Source organism: Ranitomeya imitator, chromosome 2 (genome assembly GCF_032444005.1).
Source record: "Ranitomeya imitator isolate aRanImi1 chromosome 2, aRanImi1.pri, whole genome shotgun sequence".
In the NCBI taxonomy this organism is placed as follows: domain Eukaryota; kingdom Metazoa; phylum Chordata; class Amphibia; order Anura; family Dendrobatidae; genus Ranitomeya; species Ranitomeya imitator.
In genome coordinates, this window is record NC_091283.1 from 292,645,356 (window position 1) to 292,662,649 (window position 17,294).

Below are 17,294 nucleotides of genomic sequence, written 5' to 3' on the forward strand. Positions count from 1 at the left end.
TTTTACCGCAAAAGGTATGTATAACGCTACAGCGTAGCATATGTTGCGCTTCAACGGGGATAAACGCTGGAGTGTGGTCGATTGTTCCTTTGAGTAGGGTAGGCCTGAGAACCTCAGGTACACAGCTGTAGCGTGGCCCAATTAATTAATCCTTTTACAGATCGAGATGGTTGACTGCCCCATTTAATACCAGTAGTAACATATATAGTTATTAGATCAATGGTCAGAACATTGTTTTGTAAGCACGTGTATTTATTGTACGTTTGTTTTCTTTTTAGGAACTATGCTCACTTCCGATGAGAGTTCTGTTGTTGCTGCTGCCCTGGTGTTTGAGGCAGCACGTCTCCAAGAGGAGAGACGTCTTAAACGAAAACGTCGCATGTGGACCCGGAGCTGGCTGCAGAAAAGATCCACATTGTCACACATGGGTCTCATAAGAGAGTTACGTGACAATAACCCTCATGATTTCCGAAACTACCTTCGGATGTCCGAGGAATCCTTCAAAATAATACTGTCTGCTGTTACGCCACTCATACAAAGGCGTGATACGCCGATGCGTGCAGCCGTGCCCGTGGAGGAAAGGTTGGCGGTGACACTGCGGTTCCTGGCAACAGGAAGGTCTCTTCAGGATTTGCAGTTTTCCGACGCTGTTTCCAGACCTTTCCTGAGCGTTGTGATTCCGGAGACATGCGAGGCCATTGTGCAGAGCTTAAGGCATTATATGGAGGTACTACTATATATTTTTTGGCTGCTGTGTTATGTCGATATATTATACTAGCTATTGAACCCGTTCTACGCCCTGATGGCGAGCATTTCTATTGGTATATGTTCTACATCCTATCATGTGCTGCTCCCATCCTGCGCCCCCATTCAGACATGTGCTGCTGTGATCCTGCGCCTCCAGTCTGACATGTGCTGCTACCATTTTGCGTCTCCATTCTGATATGTGCTGCTCCAACCCTGCGCCACCCTTCTTTTATTTGCTGCTCCCAACGTAATTTTATTGATTATATAATTTAGATATATTGTTTAGCACCCCCTCTGAGTCACCGAAGCCATCTGAAAAAATGGCTGCCTGCATACTCAGGGTTGTTGACTTTGTTATACTAATCCATACTGCGCCTCAATCACTGTAGGATGTCCACATGAGAGTGTATGTGCATAATATATTTGACCTAATTTGTACATGTTTCCTTCTCATCTTGCAGTTTCCCAAGACGGCGGATGACTGGAAGAGGATTGCTTCCGATTTTGATGAGCTGTGGCAGTTTCCAAACTGCGGTGGTGCATTAGATGGAAAGCATGTGCGCATCACGCAACCAGCCAACTCTGGATCCTTTTTTTTCAACTACAAAGGATATTTCAGTGTGATCCTCATGGCCCTTGTCAATGCGAACTATGAGTTTGTCGATGTGGATGTTGGCATGAATGGTCGAGTCTCCGACGGTGGTGTTTTTGAACACACTTCATTTGGGGAAAGCTTGAGGAACAATGAACTGCTGTTGCCACTAAATGAAGACACAAAAGCAAACCTAAATTTTGTCTTCATCGCTGATGAAGCTTTCCCTCTTCATCCACATTTGCTGAAGCCATTTGCACAGAGAACACTCACACCGGAGCGCAGAATCTTTAATTACCGGTTGTCGAGGGCCCGTCGTGTGGTTGAAAATGCCTTTGGGATTATGGCAAATCGGTTTAGAGTGTTCCACACAGCTATCAACTTGAAGCTGCCGTCTATAGACTTTGTGGTTTTGGCATGCTGTGTGCTCCATAATTTCCTGAGACGTCATGATACGAGCTCCTATTCTCCTCCTTCGTTTATTGATGCAGTGGACGCAAGAACCGGAGATATTGTGCCCGGGGAATGGCGTACACAACCTGATAATTTTACAGCTCTTCAAGCACTTGGATCTGGCAGACAGGCAGACGATGCAAGGGACTGTCGCGAAAAATACTGTCAGTACTTTAATGGTTCTGGAGCTGTACCCTGGCAGGATCGCGCCGTATAAAAAAATATTTTTTTTTGCTTTGCTGTCATATAAACCTCTCTAAATAACTTTAAATGTGATGCCTATAAAATGGTGCTGTTAACCCTTATAGCTTGGTAAACATTAAAGAAAGAATGCGAAGATTTTTGGTTTTTTTTGTAACAATTTCTTGGTTTTAAATTATTAAACAACAAAATATAACATAAACCCCCCCAAAAAAAAATTATCTCCTTCCACGGCCCAAGAGGTGTCGCAGCGTCACGCCCTGCTGCTCTACTTGAGTCTGGAGGAACGCTGCTGTCTGCTGCAGGAGCGCTGCTGTCCGCTCCAGGCGCAATTGTCTCGCCAGGAGCTCTCTTACGGTGGGCGGTTCTGTGGATAGAAGAGGTTGGAGAACCAACGTTGATTCCGCTGAAAATACATCTCGACCTCTGGGGCAGGACCAAATTTTGTGTGTTGTAAATTTCTATTTGGTCTGGCACCACAGGGCGATGTAAATTTTATTAAATTTTACAGTTTTAGTTGTCTATTGTGACATCCAGCAGAAAACCACTCGTATTATCTTGATACATACGGAGAAGGGACGCCGGTTCCTCATTGCCAGAACCAGAGCTGCTAATTTCCCACCCCAGCGATCTGGCCACTGCTGCAGCACCTTAAAGGAAATAATAACAGATCTGGTTAACTATGGAACACGCCGTTGGGAAGCGCTCGCTGTTTTGGTCACTTACGTATGTTATGTTCTGGGGAGAATGCCGCCGACCCGGGGGAGGAAGAGGAGTGTCGGAAGGGAGGTGTTGAGGGTGGTGTAGGGGTGCGAGGCCGTCTGCTGTCTGGTGGTGGCGTGGTAGGCCGCTGGGTCATTACTGCGTCTGTAATGTATTCAAATATTTCCGCTACCCTCTTATGTCCCGTATGCAGTTGAAAAACTGTAATCTATGATTGTTAACTTACGTGACGTCATGGACTGTGGGCTCCCGCTGGTGGTGGATGCTGTGGTGCTGCTGGCAATGGCAGGTACCTGTTGCCGCCGCTGTCTCTCTACACATAAAGTTAACAAACACAATCTTTAAAAACACATGTAGAGTGCTGCAGATCAAAGCTAACAATATACTGAAACATAAAATTTATATCACACTTCACAGGGGTGCGAGGGTGCATGGTCGCAACAGATGGTGGAGGCGTGGTAGGCCGCTGGGTCATTACTGCGTCTGTAATGTCTTCAAATATTTCAGCTACCCTGTTATGTCCCGTGTGATGTTAAAAAAAATGCAATCAATGATTGTGAACTTACGTGATGTCCCGGACTGTGGGCTCCCACTGGTGTCTGACGATGGGGTACTGGTGGCAATGGTGGGTCTCACTTGCCGCCGCTGTCTCTCTACACCTAAAGTAAAGAATCACAATGTTTACACACAAATGTTGAGTGCTGCAGATCAAAGCTTACAATATACTCAAACATAAAATAGAGATCACACTTTACAGGGGTGCGATACTCAGACATGTATGTGGGCTCTGGTGTTCAATGGTCTTCCTGTCTTTGGAAAACGTATTATTTCATCAGTAGGCCAACCTCCTCCGTTAATATTTTTGGGAAATTGAGAAACTAAAAATAATGGACATCATAATAATTTCAAGATGGTGGTTGAGATTAGGGAACCCGACAAGTTTTCTCACGGACAACGCATATTCTGCTTGGAAAATAACTAAATATTACAAAAACGGGGCATGTGTTTTAATGCATTTGAGGTCACGTTGGCGACCATGAGCGCAAGCCTCCCTCCCAAACCCCCCCCTCCTGACAGCGTGCATCTCCCAATCCCCCCATACTAGTACTTGCCTCGCCTTGCCTCCGCACGCAACTCAGCAAACATTTGTGGCGTTTTATAGCGGAGGTCAGCCCATTTTTTACGCAGCTGAAGCTGACTGCGGCAGACGCCAAACCTCCTCTCCATCATTCTGGCTATGTGGCCAAGCACTTCCCGCTTGTGGATGTGTGGGTGGGCAGGGCGGCTCTCCAGACCCTCATAATCCAGGGCATCCATCTGTCTAATAAAAAAAAGGAGCTCTGGCTGCCCCAGAGGAGCAGAACGCATTCTCGCCGCCATTTTAGATGGAATGACCCTGAAGAGCAACGCCCAGAGGAGGAGCTGCGCTCCGCCGTCCTGCCGCGCCATTGGCATCGCAATAGCGTTGCCGTTTATGAACAGCGTCACATTTGTGACGGCTGAGCGGTACGGAATGAACGCACATAGTAAATGCCGTTCGAAGGATGGTTATTTAACGCCGGAGCGTCACGTAATGTACGCTCGTGGTCTATGACGGCGTGATGACGTTACAGCGTTCCGGCGTGCCTGCGCTAGCTTGTTTTGGTTCCCTGACATCTTGATAATGGCTGCCAGTCGCCGTGATCCTCCTATGGGCATCCCAGAGCTCAAGTTCCTTATTGGAACAATGGATCGGATGCAGTACGAGACAACTGGGCTGGTGCTGCACCGCAACCAGCACAAGGATGAAGTTGTCCGTGTGGTGTCTGAGGGCCTCAGGAAGCGGTTTGGGATAACTCGCAGCAAGGCCCAGATTGTGAAAAAATGGGGCGATCTCAAGTCCAAAAGCCCAGAGCGCCTGCAGGAGCTTCGCAAGGAGATTCGCAGAGGTCAGTACGCAGGTACCCAAAAGTATGTGGCACAGCTATGGGGCAGTTTGAACGTTGCAGAGCCACTATGTGCCACAGCTATGGGGCAGTATGAACGTTGCAGAGCCACTATGTGCCACAGCTTGAACGTTGCAGAGCCACTATGTGGCACAGCTATGGGACAGTTTGAACGTTGCAGAGCCACTATGTGCCACAGCTATGGGGCAGTATGAACGTTGCAGAGCCACTATGCGGCACAGCTATGGGACAGTATGAACGGTGAAAAGTACTATGTGGCACAGCTAACTGCAGACCTACCTTTTTTTTTTCCTTCACAGAGGCAAAGAGACAGCACCGCCGCCGCCACGAGGCATCCCGCACAGCCTCTTCTGGATCTGTGCCCTCCGGGTCAACTCCTCCAGATCCTAGTAGGTTCCCACAATTATGTGATTTGGATTCAGTTGCAGGTCCCCTCTTCCCCCCCCTCCCCCGGCAGCCAGTGTTGCCATATATGCTAACAGACCTTTTTTTTTAAATTTTTTTTTTTTTTTCCTTCACAGAGGCAAAGACACAGCACCACCGCCGCCACGAGGCATCCCGCACAGCCTCTTCTGGATCTGTGCCCTCCGGGTCAACTCCTCCAGATCCTAGTAGGTTCCCACAATTATGTGATTTGGATTCAGTTGCAGGTCCCCTCTTCCCCCCCACCTCCCCCGGCAGCCAGTGTTGCCATATATGCTAACAGACCTTTTTTTTTTAATTTATTTATTTTTTTCCTTCACAGAGGCAAAGACACAGCACCACCGCCGCCACGAGGCATCCCGCACAGCCTCTTCTGGATCTGTGCCCTCCGGGTCAACTCCTCCAGATCCTAGTAGGTTCCCACAATTATGTGATTTGGATTCAGTTGCAGGTCCCCTCTTCCCCGCCCCTCCCCCGGCAGCCAGTGTTGCCATATATGCTAACAGACCTTTTTTTTTTAATTTATTTATTTTTTTCCTTCACAGAGGCAAAGACACAGCACCACCGCCGCCACGAGGCATCCCGCACAGCCTCTTCTGGATCTGTGCCCTCCGGGTCAACTCCTCCAGATCCTAGTAGGTTCCCACAATTATGTGATTTGGATTCAGTTGCAGGCCCCCTCTTCCCCGCCCCTCCCCCGGCAGCCAGTGTTGCCATATATGCTAACAGACCTTTTTTTTTTAATTTTTTTTTTTTTCCTTCACAGAGGCAAAGACACAGCACCACCGCCGCCACGAGGCATCCCGCACAGCCTCTTCTGGATCTGTGCCCTCCGGGTCAACTCCTCCAGATCCTAGTAGGTTCCCACAATTATGTGATTTGGATTCAGTGGCAGGTCCCCTCTTCCCCCCCCTCCCCCGGCAGCCAGTGTTGCCATATATGCTAACAGACCTTTTTTTTTTAATTTATTTTTTTTTTTCCTTCACAGAGGCAAAGACACAGCACCACCGCCGCCACGAGGCATCCCGCACAGCCTCTTCTGGATCTGTGCCCTCCGGGTCAACTCCTCCAGATCCTAGTAGGTTCCCACAATTATGTGATTTGGATTCAGTTGCAGGTCCCCTCTTCCCCCCCCCTCCCCCGGCAGCCAGTGTTGCCATATATGCTAACAGACCTTTTTTTTTTAATTTATTTTTTTTTTCCTTCACAGAGGCAAAGACACAGCACCACCGCCGCCACGAGGCATCCCGCACAGCCTCTTCTGGATCTGTGCCCTCCGGGTCAACTCCTCCAGATCCTAGTAGGTTCCCACAATTATGTGATTTGGATTCAGTTGCAGGTCCCCTCTTCCCCCCCCCTCCCCCGGCAGCCAGTGTTGCCATATATGCTAACAGACCTTTTTTTTTTATTTTTTATTTTTTTTCCTTCACAGAGGCAAAGACACAGCACCACCGCCGCCACGAGGCATCCCGCACAGCCTCTTCTGGATCTGTGCCCTCCGGGTCAACTCCTCCAGATCCTAGTAGGTTCCCACAATTATGTGATTTGGATTCAGTGGCAGGTCCCCTCTTCCCCCCCCCCTCCCCCGGCAGCCAGTGTTGCCATATATGCTAACAGACCTTTTTTTTAAAAATTTTTTTTTTTTTCCTTCACAGAGGCAAAGACACAGCACCACCGCCGCCACGAGGCATCCCGCACAGCCTCTTCTGGATCTGTGCCCTCCGGGTCAACTCCTCCAGATCCTAGTAGGTTCCCACAATTATGTGATTTGGATTCAGTTGCAGGTCCCCTCTTCCCCCCCCCTCCCCCGGCAGCCAGTGTTGCCATATATGCTAACAGACCTTTTTTTTTTTTCCCTTCACAGAGGCAAAGAGACAGCGCCGCCGCCGACAGCACGAGGCATTCAACATGGACTCTGATCCCGAAGTGCCCTCCGTGCCTCAACATCCTAGTAGGTTCCCACAATAAAGTTATTTTGATTTTGTGGCAGGCCCACTCTTTCACCCCCAACCCAAACACCACCGCCCCCCCCCAAGTCAGTATTGCCTTATATGCTGACTGTTTTTTTTTCTTTTTTCCTTCACAGAAGCAAAGACACATCGGGAGACTACAGTGTTATTAATGTTATGTTTTTTGACCCACAGCTGTCGTCAGTGTGAACAAGGAGGATCTTGAAGCCGGCATAGAAAGGCTTATCCACACTATGGCGCGGATTCAGTAGCAGCACAATGTGGCAATGGAGGAGCTGCAGAAGCTTCGGGACATGTGCCAGCAGTTGGAGGCGGGCCAATAATACATTTTTGGTTGTTACATTAAAAATATTTAGTTAAACTATGATTCCATTTTTTTTGTATTAGTTAACTGTACATGAATTTGTTACGTTAATTTGTGCCCTCATACAGTGCTGTGATCGAGACACACCAATCAAACAGTCGTGATAGAATTTCTAATAAAAGCTTTTATTTGAAACATTATTTTAACAAGACAATAAAATAAAAAGTAATGTAAAAGAAGTTAGGAAATCACAAATTGTGATACGACGATTCTTCCGGCTGATAACTTTGGTGCCTGACGGGCGAAGCCATATGTGAAGGTATTGTCGTGTAGGAGTGGTTAGGGGGTGGCTGGACGAAGTGGGAAACGGGAACATTGTGTCGCATTGGTGTCTGACACTGTGACCAACCATTGTAATATGAGGGCTCTGTCCGCTGCATTGGCCGGGAATAGACCAAACGAGTGTGCTTGTCCAAATCGCCATCTGTACCCTTGTTTACTGCTTCCAATATTAGACGCTCCGCTAGTGTTCTTTGGCTGTCGTCCATTTTGGCCAGTTTGTCAACAACATAGTGTCCAAACCCCTGCAACGCAGGGCTAACATTGTTTGTTAACACCTTTTTTGCAAGGCTCAACAGTTCATGTGAAACGTCTGAGGTGGCTTTCCGTTTCCTTGGACCTTGCCTCGATTGAGTCCTGGCAGGTGCCGCCTCCACTAAATCTGTTGTCGTGCAGTCCTGTGAACAGTCCAGTGTACTGTCCTGCGCACTGTCATCCTGGGGGAAAAAAAAAAAAACAAGTTACGAACCTGGCAACAAAAAGTTTGACCACCATAACCGCATCCAAACTATATATTCGTAGTAGGTAAAAAAAGGTTGTAATATATTTTAAGCTTAGTAATATTCTTTAACCTTCCCATTTATTTAATACTTTTAACTACACTGTTCTGACTGCTAGGGGAACCTGATGAATATTTTATAGTCTAAATAGTCTCAACAAGAGTACATCGGCAGCTTGAAGCGATACTATTTTCTATATTGCTTAGATGGTATGGTTTAGAAATATCGCCATTTCATACATATTATGTTCCACATATAATACTTTACTGCGACAGGGTTACTTATGTGGACATGTTTTTGTAATAACTTCAAACTGATGTGATAATCAGAAGTATAAAACATAAAATGCAGAGAAAAATTATGTAATTATAGGACACATTGGTGAACTTTCGTCCAAAGAGCTACTTACTTGTTGCCCTTGTGACTCCTGCTCGGCGTGGTTCTCCGAAACAATTTGTTCCACAGGTGCCAACAAGCGAAAACACGTGGAAGTCCGTGGCACCTCTTGGTCCCTCAGAAAATTCAGATGTTCAAAATACCAAAGCTTTGGCACATAAACATCTTCGGTGGAAGCCCCGGACTTTGTAGTGTGAAGAACCTTGTTAAGCTCCTTCCTCCACACCGTGCGGAGCGCCTGAATTTTCTTTTTAATAACCGCTTCGTTTGCTGGCTCTTCTGGTGCATGACGATTGTAAAGCTCAATGAGCTTTAAATAACCCTCCTGCCTCTTTTCCCTGTTACAATACTCTGGAGATTTGATTTTCCAGAGGCAGGGAAAAGACTGGTATATTTCGATGAATTCCCTGATGAATTCCACACGATTTGACATCTGAAAAATAATTATAAAAAAAAAAAAAATTACACGGTTGACAAAGAGTCCTTTAAACAATACTTTTGCCAGTGTGCCAAACGCTTAACAACAACAGCCACACAAAGAGCTCATGCCTACCATCCATTGTTCCATCTGCCACGCCATAGGCCACCATAACCCAAAACAGTGTACCGCCTGCTTCACTACAGCAGCCACACAAATCGCTCATGGTGACCATACATTGTACCATCTGCCACGCTGTAGCTCACCAGACACAACCAGTCACAACCAGTCACAACAGCGTACCATCCGCATCGCTTCAGCGGCGGAACGAAGCGGTCATGCCGACCAAACAGCGTTCCATCTACCACGCTCTAGCCCACCAGTCACAACCAGTCACAACCAGTCACAACAGCGTACCATCCGCATCGCTTCAGCGGCGGAACGAAGCGGTCATGCCGACCAAACAGCGTTCCATCTACCACGCTCTAGCCCACCAGTCACAACCAGTCACAACAGCGTAACATCCGCATCGCTTGTTTCATCTGCCACGCCATAGGCCACCATAACCCAGAACAGTGTACCGCCCGCTTCCATACAGCAGCCACACAAAGCGCTCATGGTGACCATACATTGTACCATCTGCCACGCTGTAGCTCACCAGACACAACCAGTCACAACCAGTCACAACAGCGTACCATCCGCATCGCTTCAGCGGCGGAACGAAGCGGTCATGCCGACCAAACAGCGTTCCATCTACCACGCTCTAGCCCACCAGTCACAACCAGTCACAACAGCGTACCATCCGCATCGCTTCAGCGACGGAACGAAGCGCTCATGACGACAGTACATCGTTCCATCCACTATGCCCAAGCGGTGTAACATACCTCGAAGCTGCGGTGCAAAGCGTGGAATATTCTGTGAAATACTGAATCCGATGTCCTAGTCCAACAAGTGTCCAAGTACAAAGTGAAGAAAGGAAATTTTGAAACCGGTGAGGTGGCTTGGAAACAATAGCGCTCAGGTGACAAATTTTCCAACCAATTGTGTGCACAGAACCTGTGGCCTATCAGCACATAGCTAGCAGCTCGACACGCCCCCTAGTGAACAACGTCACGCACAGATTATGCAAAATTTGCTCTGAATCGTCTTGTGTGACACGACCGTACGACTGTCCCATACGACTTCTACATCGCAAATACGTCATGAAATTATCGCTCCAGCGCCGTACATCGTGAAGTGTGACCGCAGTGGAGCGATAATTAAGCGACGATGTAACGTCACAAATCGTGCCGTCGTAGCGATCAAAATTGCACTGTGTGACGGTACCCTTAGAGAAGTTGCAATGGAGTTGGTTTAGCATGTAAATGGGAGGTATGCCTGAGACAGGGGACAGAGAGACACACAGATGGAGGAGAGAGGACACTGAGAGAGATGGCTGATTGACTCCTAACATTTCAATGTAATGTATGACTATTGATTATGTGCTATTTTGAGTGACTGTTTATATTTATTATCTTTAATTAAGTAAATTCATTTTAGTTTATTTAATTGTTGTGTGAACATTTATTTCTTCATCACAATTCTTTGAACCGTAACGAAACCAATGGAATTCCTCTTAGCATTGTGTCTGAGGGGAGTGCAATTCTTCTCCAAATTCTGGAGAGCTTTCTGTAAAAAAAAATGGGGATTGACTTTTCATTTTCCTGTGCCTACCACACTGAAACCAATGTTCAGTCAGAAAGGACAAATCAATCTTTGGGACAAATTTTAATTGTTTTGCTGTGACTCAGCAGGAGGACTGGTCATCATTCTTACATCTTGCTCAGGTCACTTTCAACAGTCAGATTAATCAGTGCACTGTTGCCAGTTTTTTTCTAAATGATGGTTTTCATCGCCAATTTGTGAATTTTCTTAGACAAGTTCTGAATGTCATGGGGTGGAGGTCGCCATACAGAAACATGAGGATGTTACTTAATTACCGTATATACTCGAGTATAAGCCGAGATTTTCAGCCCATTCTCGGCTTATACTCGAGTCATTGTCCCAGGGGGTAGGTGGGGGAGAGGGAGCGGCAGCTGTCCATCATACTCACCTGCTCCTGGTGAATCTCTGCATGTCCCTGCTTCTCCGGCGTCCGCAGCTCTTCCTGTATTCAGCGGTCACGTGGTACCGCTCATTAAAGAAATGAATATGGATGTAACTCCACTCCCATAGGGGTGGAATGCATATTCATTACTTTAATGAGCAGTACGACATGACCGCTGAACATAGGAAGAAGCTGCCGGCACCCGGAGACCATCTGTCAATGAGAAGCTGCCAGGGACCGTGCCGGGAGCAGGTGAGTATAATGGGAGAGGGTGAGCATTCCGATATTCACCTGTCCCTGTTCCACCACTGGACTGTGTCTTCCGCATCCTCTGGCTGTGACGTTCAGGTCAGAGGTCGCGATGACGTGTTCAGTTGAGTGTTTGATTTACAGAAAAGCAACTGCGACCAATAACTTACTTCACTTTTCAAGTTTCCACCCTCCACATATGCGGAAAAACCTCCCCAAGGACCAGTTCTTAAGGGCGCAATTGCAGCAAGGATGTTGATTTTCAGGAGGGAGCACATGAGCTCACTGCCCGCCTGTCTGATAGAGGGTACCCACGTAAGATTATATCGAGGGCCTTCCAACACTCCCGAAATAGCAATAGACTGAGCCTTTTACAGCCAAAAGTGAGTGAGGACATATCTTCAACCAACTTAATAACGGTATATAATAATCAGTGGCATGATATTTATGAAATTCTGGGAAAGCATTGGGATATCCTGAAAATGAGCCAAAACTTAGACCTCATTTGTCTGAAAGATCTAGGATCATTGCTAGCCACTTCAGGAGACCAACCGTAAAAACAGGGACAGGGAGCCGTATAAGGGGGTCCTTTCCTTGCGGCAATTGCAATATATGTCCATTTATGACTGCCACTGATACTCTAATTCTCCTAGTTTTTCCGGGAAGGATTGAAACAAAATTATATACCAATTGTCGATCCAGGAATGTAGTCTATCTTTTGGTCTGCTCCTGTCCGAAAGTATAAGTTGGACAGACCAATCAAGAGGTTAGAAGAAGGATCCAACAACACATATCGAACATTGGCAAGGCAAAAGGAGACAGAGAAAAGGGTAAGCCCATCTCATCAGTTGCATCCCATTTTTTGGAGCACCACGACGGCAGACACCGTAATTTATGGATCATGATTGTGGATCAGGTCGTGGGTAGCATACGTGGTGACGATCAAACTAAGGAACTCCTTCGACGTGAGTCATGTTGGATTTTTAATTTAAGGAGTACATCGCCTAATGGCCTTAATGAGGAGCTTTTGTTCTCCGGTTTTTATGGTTAGCTGTAGCGTAGTCCTCTAATGGGCTTTTTTTGTTCTATGTTATGTACATGCATCTTTATTACTATTCCTTGTTCTTTTCGTTCTCTCTTTTTCTGTAGAGTCTTGTACCGTTCATGATTTTTGGAACCGAAGATAGTACTCCTGCATTGGTCATCAGAACCAAGCGTCTTGCCATATCCATCAGGCAACATTTGATCATTCTCATCTTGGCATTTTTTCGGCCAATCTCTTTTGAGTATCCATAAACTGGTTTAACTCTATATGTTTCGTGGACTTTTTACATTTTTGGGTGGGTGTTAGATCTTGTGTACCTTAAAATCATAGAACATCCAGTACCATATGTTGAAATCTTTCCCTGAGCTCTTACTTATTGACTTTTTCTCATCACAGTACCATATTGAGTGTTTAATTGGGGCCATTATTTATTTTGGCTTTATGCTTCTTTGCATTTTTCTTCAATGTGGAACATGATACAATAAAGAATCAAGAAATCATTTGTATGTATTTTTTGTATGGGGTTCACGTTCTTCTGTGTCTGTTACACATTTTTTATACCTAACGTACATATAAAATAAAAATAATGCACACACTAAGTCTATAATACTTCTTTATGCACAAAGTGGCCCGAGCTTTGATGGCTTTTTGTTCAGTGGACTGTGCATTGTTCCAACACTGAACATCGGACATCCTCAATTGATTTTTTGCTATAGCTATTTGGCTCATTTTATGTCTTTGGTTCTCTTTTCTGTTTTGCGTCACCATCTTAGTCCCTTGTCTTGTTCCTGTGTTTTTTTATTTGTCAATTGTCACATGTCCTTTATGCTCTTTGTTTCTTGTTTTTTCATGCTTCTTTGTTTTTCGCAGGCTGTTTATATGCACACACAAGTGCTTGTTTATGGTGTCACCATTTAGCTTCTGTTCGTGTGGTCCTTTTTTACGCATTATAGTTGATATGTGGCCACATTTAGAGTTGGTTGTACATTTGGTGTCGATTGGCGGCACTTGGGCCTGTTTTTCACATATGTGCATGTGGCTGGTGGTATCCCCTGTTGAGCTATTCTCGGTTTGCTTGCCCCTGCGCTAATTGCTCTGCTCCTTATGTAGATGTTTTTCCAGTTCACATATACTGCACGTCCGGCTTCCCTGCCTTGTGCGCGTGCGCAGCTACTTTCGGTACATCGTACTGCGCACATGCGCCTTGCTTCTTTCCTGTCTTTTTCACTCAACTTTATCACCGTCTGCCGGCCTGGAGCATGGACAAGATGGCCGTGGCTTTGCATTGCTCCTTGTGCCTGATCAGCGTCAGTGTCTCACACAGGTGAATGCCCTCCAGTCATTGTGAGTACGTATATATACCTGCTATACACGCAGCACACTATGCTATCTTTCCCTGAGGAAGCCACTCTTTCTGCGGCGATACGCATGGGATCCTATCCCACACCTCTTGGCCCCTATTATCAACATTGGCTCCGCTTCTTAACCTCTGGACCATGGAAGTTAGTATATACTAGAGTAAGGACCGGGCATTTTTTCTCTTCAGCCCTCCTCATTTATTTGTTTCTTTATTTCTTTTTTTGCAATTTTCTGCTAGTATACCAGTAGGATCTCTTTAAACTCATATGGTACTGTGATTTGGTGTATAAACTTCCCATTGTGGTGCAAACTTATTTATACTGAAATTGAATATTTTGGGAGCCATTTTTTGAACATATTTCGTGCTTATTTATTGCATACTATATGCGTCATTTGTACTTAGATACTTTGGGGGATTTTTGGTGTGAGTTATCCTTGCTCCAACAATAGGGCATGGTCTCTGTATAGGTATCTTCTCTGTATTTTTAATGTTTTTAATGTTCTTTGTGCTGTGTGTCATTTTTCTACCAATAAAGCATTGAATTTTTATACATATTGTGAGGTGTTCCCACCTGTATGATCTTTTCTTGTTTTTGTGACGTGTTTAGTGTGCATGCCAGCCTCTGCCTAAACAGTCACTGCAGAGGACGCGGAAGACAGAGTGGCGCGCAGCGGTGGAATGAGGACAGGTGAATATCGCAAGTACCGGTGTCCCCGCCTGCTCAGGACAAGAGGTGAGTATGTCATTTTTTTTATCGCAGCCGCATTGTATGGGGCAAATGTTTCTATGGAGCTTTTTGTACAGAGTCCAAAATATGAGAGTTGGTAGAAGGGTGAGGAGAGAGATGGCTTCTGAGAGGTGGCATATCACAGAGGGGGCGATGGCATATGGAGGGGGGAGATCTCATGTGAGAGATGGCATGTGATGGGGAAAATAACATATGAGAGGGGGAGAAGATGGCATATGGAAGGGAGAGATCTCATGTGTGAGATGACATATGTGAGGAGCTGGCCACTTACTAAAGACTATTGGACAAATGGACTTAGAGTGGCATCCACAGCTCTACGGGATGCAGACTTTTTCCAGCCCTGAGCACCGTTTACATCGATATTATTTAATGTTATTAGATATTTGCTTTCTGTGTTTTATTAGTGATTTTCTTGCTCGGCAGTTCAGCCTCAGGAATCAATGTTTTCATTCAGTGACAGCAAGCAGAGGCAGACGTGCAGGCTGGGTCTTATGGATACCTAAGGCCAGGCAGGAGATTGCTAAAGGTAAAGCAATCATTCTGTTAACCCCTTTCTGACATTAGACGTACTATCCCGTCGAGGTGGGGTGGGCCCCTATGACCACCGACGGGATAGTACGTCATATGCGATCGGCAATGCTCACGGGGGGAGCGCTGCCAATCGCGGCCGGGTGTCAGCTGCCTATCGCAGCTGACATCCGACACTATGTGCCAGGAGCGGTTACAGACCGCTCCCGGCACATTAACCCCCGGCACACCGCGATCAAAGATGATCGGGATGTGTCGGCGGTACAGGGAAGAATCGCGCAGGGAGGGGGCTCCCTGCGTGCTTCCCTGAGCCCCCCGTAGCAACACGATGTGATCGCGTTGCTGCAAGGGTCTCTTACCTCCCTCCCTGCCTGCTCCAGCCCCGGATCCAAGATGGCCGCGGATCCGGGTCCTGCAGGGAGGGAGGTGGCTTCACAGAGCCTGCTCAGAGCAGGCACTGTGAAGCCTGCAGTGCTGCATGTCAGATCGGTGATCTGACAGAGTGCTGTGCAAACTGTCAGATCATTGATCTGTGATGTCCCCCCTGGGACAAAATAAAAAAGTAAAAAAAATTTTTTCCAAACGTGTAAAAAAAAATTAAAAAAAATATTCCTAAATAATGAAAAAAAAAAAAATTATTCTCATAAATACATTTCTTCATCTAAATAAAAAAAATAAAAATAAAAGTACACATATTTAGTATCACCGCGTCCGTAACGAACCGACCTATAAAACTGGCCCATTAGTTAACCCCTTCAGTAAACACCGTAAGAAAAAAAAAAAAAAAACGAGGCAAAAAACAACGCTTTATTATCATACCGCTGAACAAAAAGTGGAATAACACGCGATCAGAAAGACAGATATAAATAACCATGGTACCGCTGAAAACGTCATCTTGGCCCGCACAAAACGAGCCACCAAACAGCATCATCAGCAAAAAAATAAAAAAGTTATAGTCATGAGAATAAAACGATGCAAAAATAATTATTTTTTCTGTAAAATAGTTTTTATCGTATAAAAGCGCCAAAACATAAAAAAATTATATAAATGAGGTGTCGCTGTAATCGTACTGACCCGAAGAATAAAACTGCTTTATCCATTTTACCAAACGGGGAACGGTATAAACGCCTCCCCCAAAAGAAATTCATGAATAGCTGGTTTTTGGTCATTCTTCCACACAAAAATTGGAATAAAAAGCGATCAAAAAATGTCACGTGCCCGAAAATGTTACCAATAAAAACGTCAACTCGTCCCACAAAAAACAAGACCTCACATGACTCTGTGAACCAAAATATGGAAAAATTATAGCTCTCAAAATGTGGTAACGCAAAAAATATTTTTTGCAATAAAAAGCGTCTTTCAGTGTGTGACGGCTGCCAATCATAAAAATCCGCTAAAAAACTCACTATAAAAGTAAATCAAACCCCCCTTCATCACCCGCTTAGTTAGGGAAAAATTAAAAAAATGTATTTATTTCCATTTTCCCATTAGGGCTAGGGTTAGGGCTAGGGTTAGGGTTAGGGCTAGGGTTAGGGCTAGGGTTAGGGTTAGGGCTAGGGTTATGGTTAGGGTTAGGGCTAGGGTTAGGGTTAAGGCTAGCGTTAGGGTTAGGGCTAGGGTTAGGGCTAGGGTTAGGGCTAGGGCTAGGGTTAGGGTTGGGGCTACAGTTAGGGTTGGGGCTAAAGTTAGGGTTAGGGTTTAAATTACATTTACAGTTGGGATTAGGGTTAGGGGTGTGTCAGGGTTAGAGGTGTGGTTAGGGTTACCGTTGGAATTAGGGTTAGGGGTGTGTTTCGATTAGGGTTTCAGTTATAATTGGGGGGTTTCCACTGTTTAGGCACATCAGGGGCTCTCCAAACACGACATGGCGTCCGATCTCAATTCCAGCCAATTCTGCGTTGAAAAAGTAAAACAGTGCTCCTTCCCTTCCGAGTTCTCCCGTGTGCCCAAACAGGGGTTTACCCCAACATATGGGGTATCAGCGTACTCAGGACAAATAGGAAAACAACTTTTGGGGTCCAATTTCTCCTGTTACCCTTGGGAAAATACAAAACTGGGGGCTAAAAAATAATTTTCGTGGGGAAAAAAAGGATTTTTTTATTTTCACGGTTCTGCGTTATAAACTGTAGTGAAACACTTGGGGGTTCAAAGTTCTCACAACACATCTAGATGAGTTCCCTGGGGGGTCTAGTTTCCAATATAGGGTCAATTGTGGGGAGTTTCTACTGTTTAGGTACATAATGGGCTCTGCAAACGCAATGTGACG

General features: G+C 45.7%; 1 protein-coding gene and 2 long non-coding RNA genes across 3 annotated transcripts; 2 read left to right on the forward strand and 1 right to left on the reverse strand.

Moving 5' to 3' along the window:
- Positions 1 to 659: 659 nt before the first annotated feature.
- On the forward strand, positions 660 to 2,146 carry LOC138663271 (uncharacterized). The gene is made up of 2 exons (XM_069749447.1): positions 660 to 727; positions 1,209 to 2,146. The coding sequence occupies exons 1-2, from the start codon at positions 722 to 724 to the stop codon at positions 2,007 to 2,009; spliced, it is 807 nt and encodes a 268-aa protein (XP_069605548.1). The 5' UTR covers positions 660 to 721; the 3' UTR covers positions 2,010 to 2,146.
- Positions 2,147 to 2,277: 131 nt separating this feature from the next.
- On the reverse strand, positions 2,278 to 3,690 carry LOC138663275 (uncharacterized). Its single transcript, XR_011318142.1, has 5 exons — positions 3,283 to 3,690; positions 2,943 to 3,029; positions 2,720 to 2,860; positions 2,563 to 2,643; positions 2,278 to 2,360 (listed from the first exon to the last, which is right to left on the reverse strand). It is a non-coding gene; the product is annotated as an uncharacterized lncRNA (long non-coding RNA).
- Positions 3,691 to 6,767: 3,077 nt separating this feature from the next.
- Positions 6,768 to 7,668, forward strand: LOC138663274 (uncharacterized). Its single transcript, XR_011318141.1, has 3 exons — positions 6,768 to 6,830; positions 6,950 to 7,036; positions 7,230 to 7,668. It is a non-coding gene; the product is annotated as an uncharacterized lncRNA (long non-coding RNA).
- Positions 7,669 to 17,294: the final 9,626 nt, after the last annotated feature.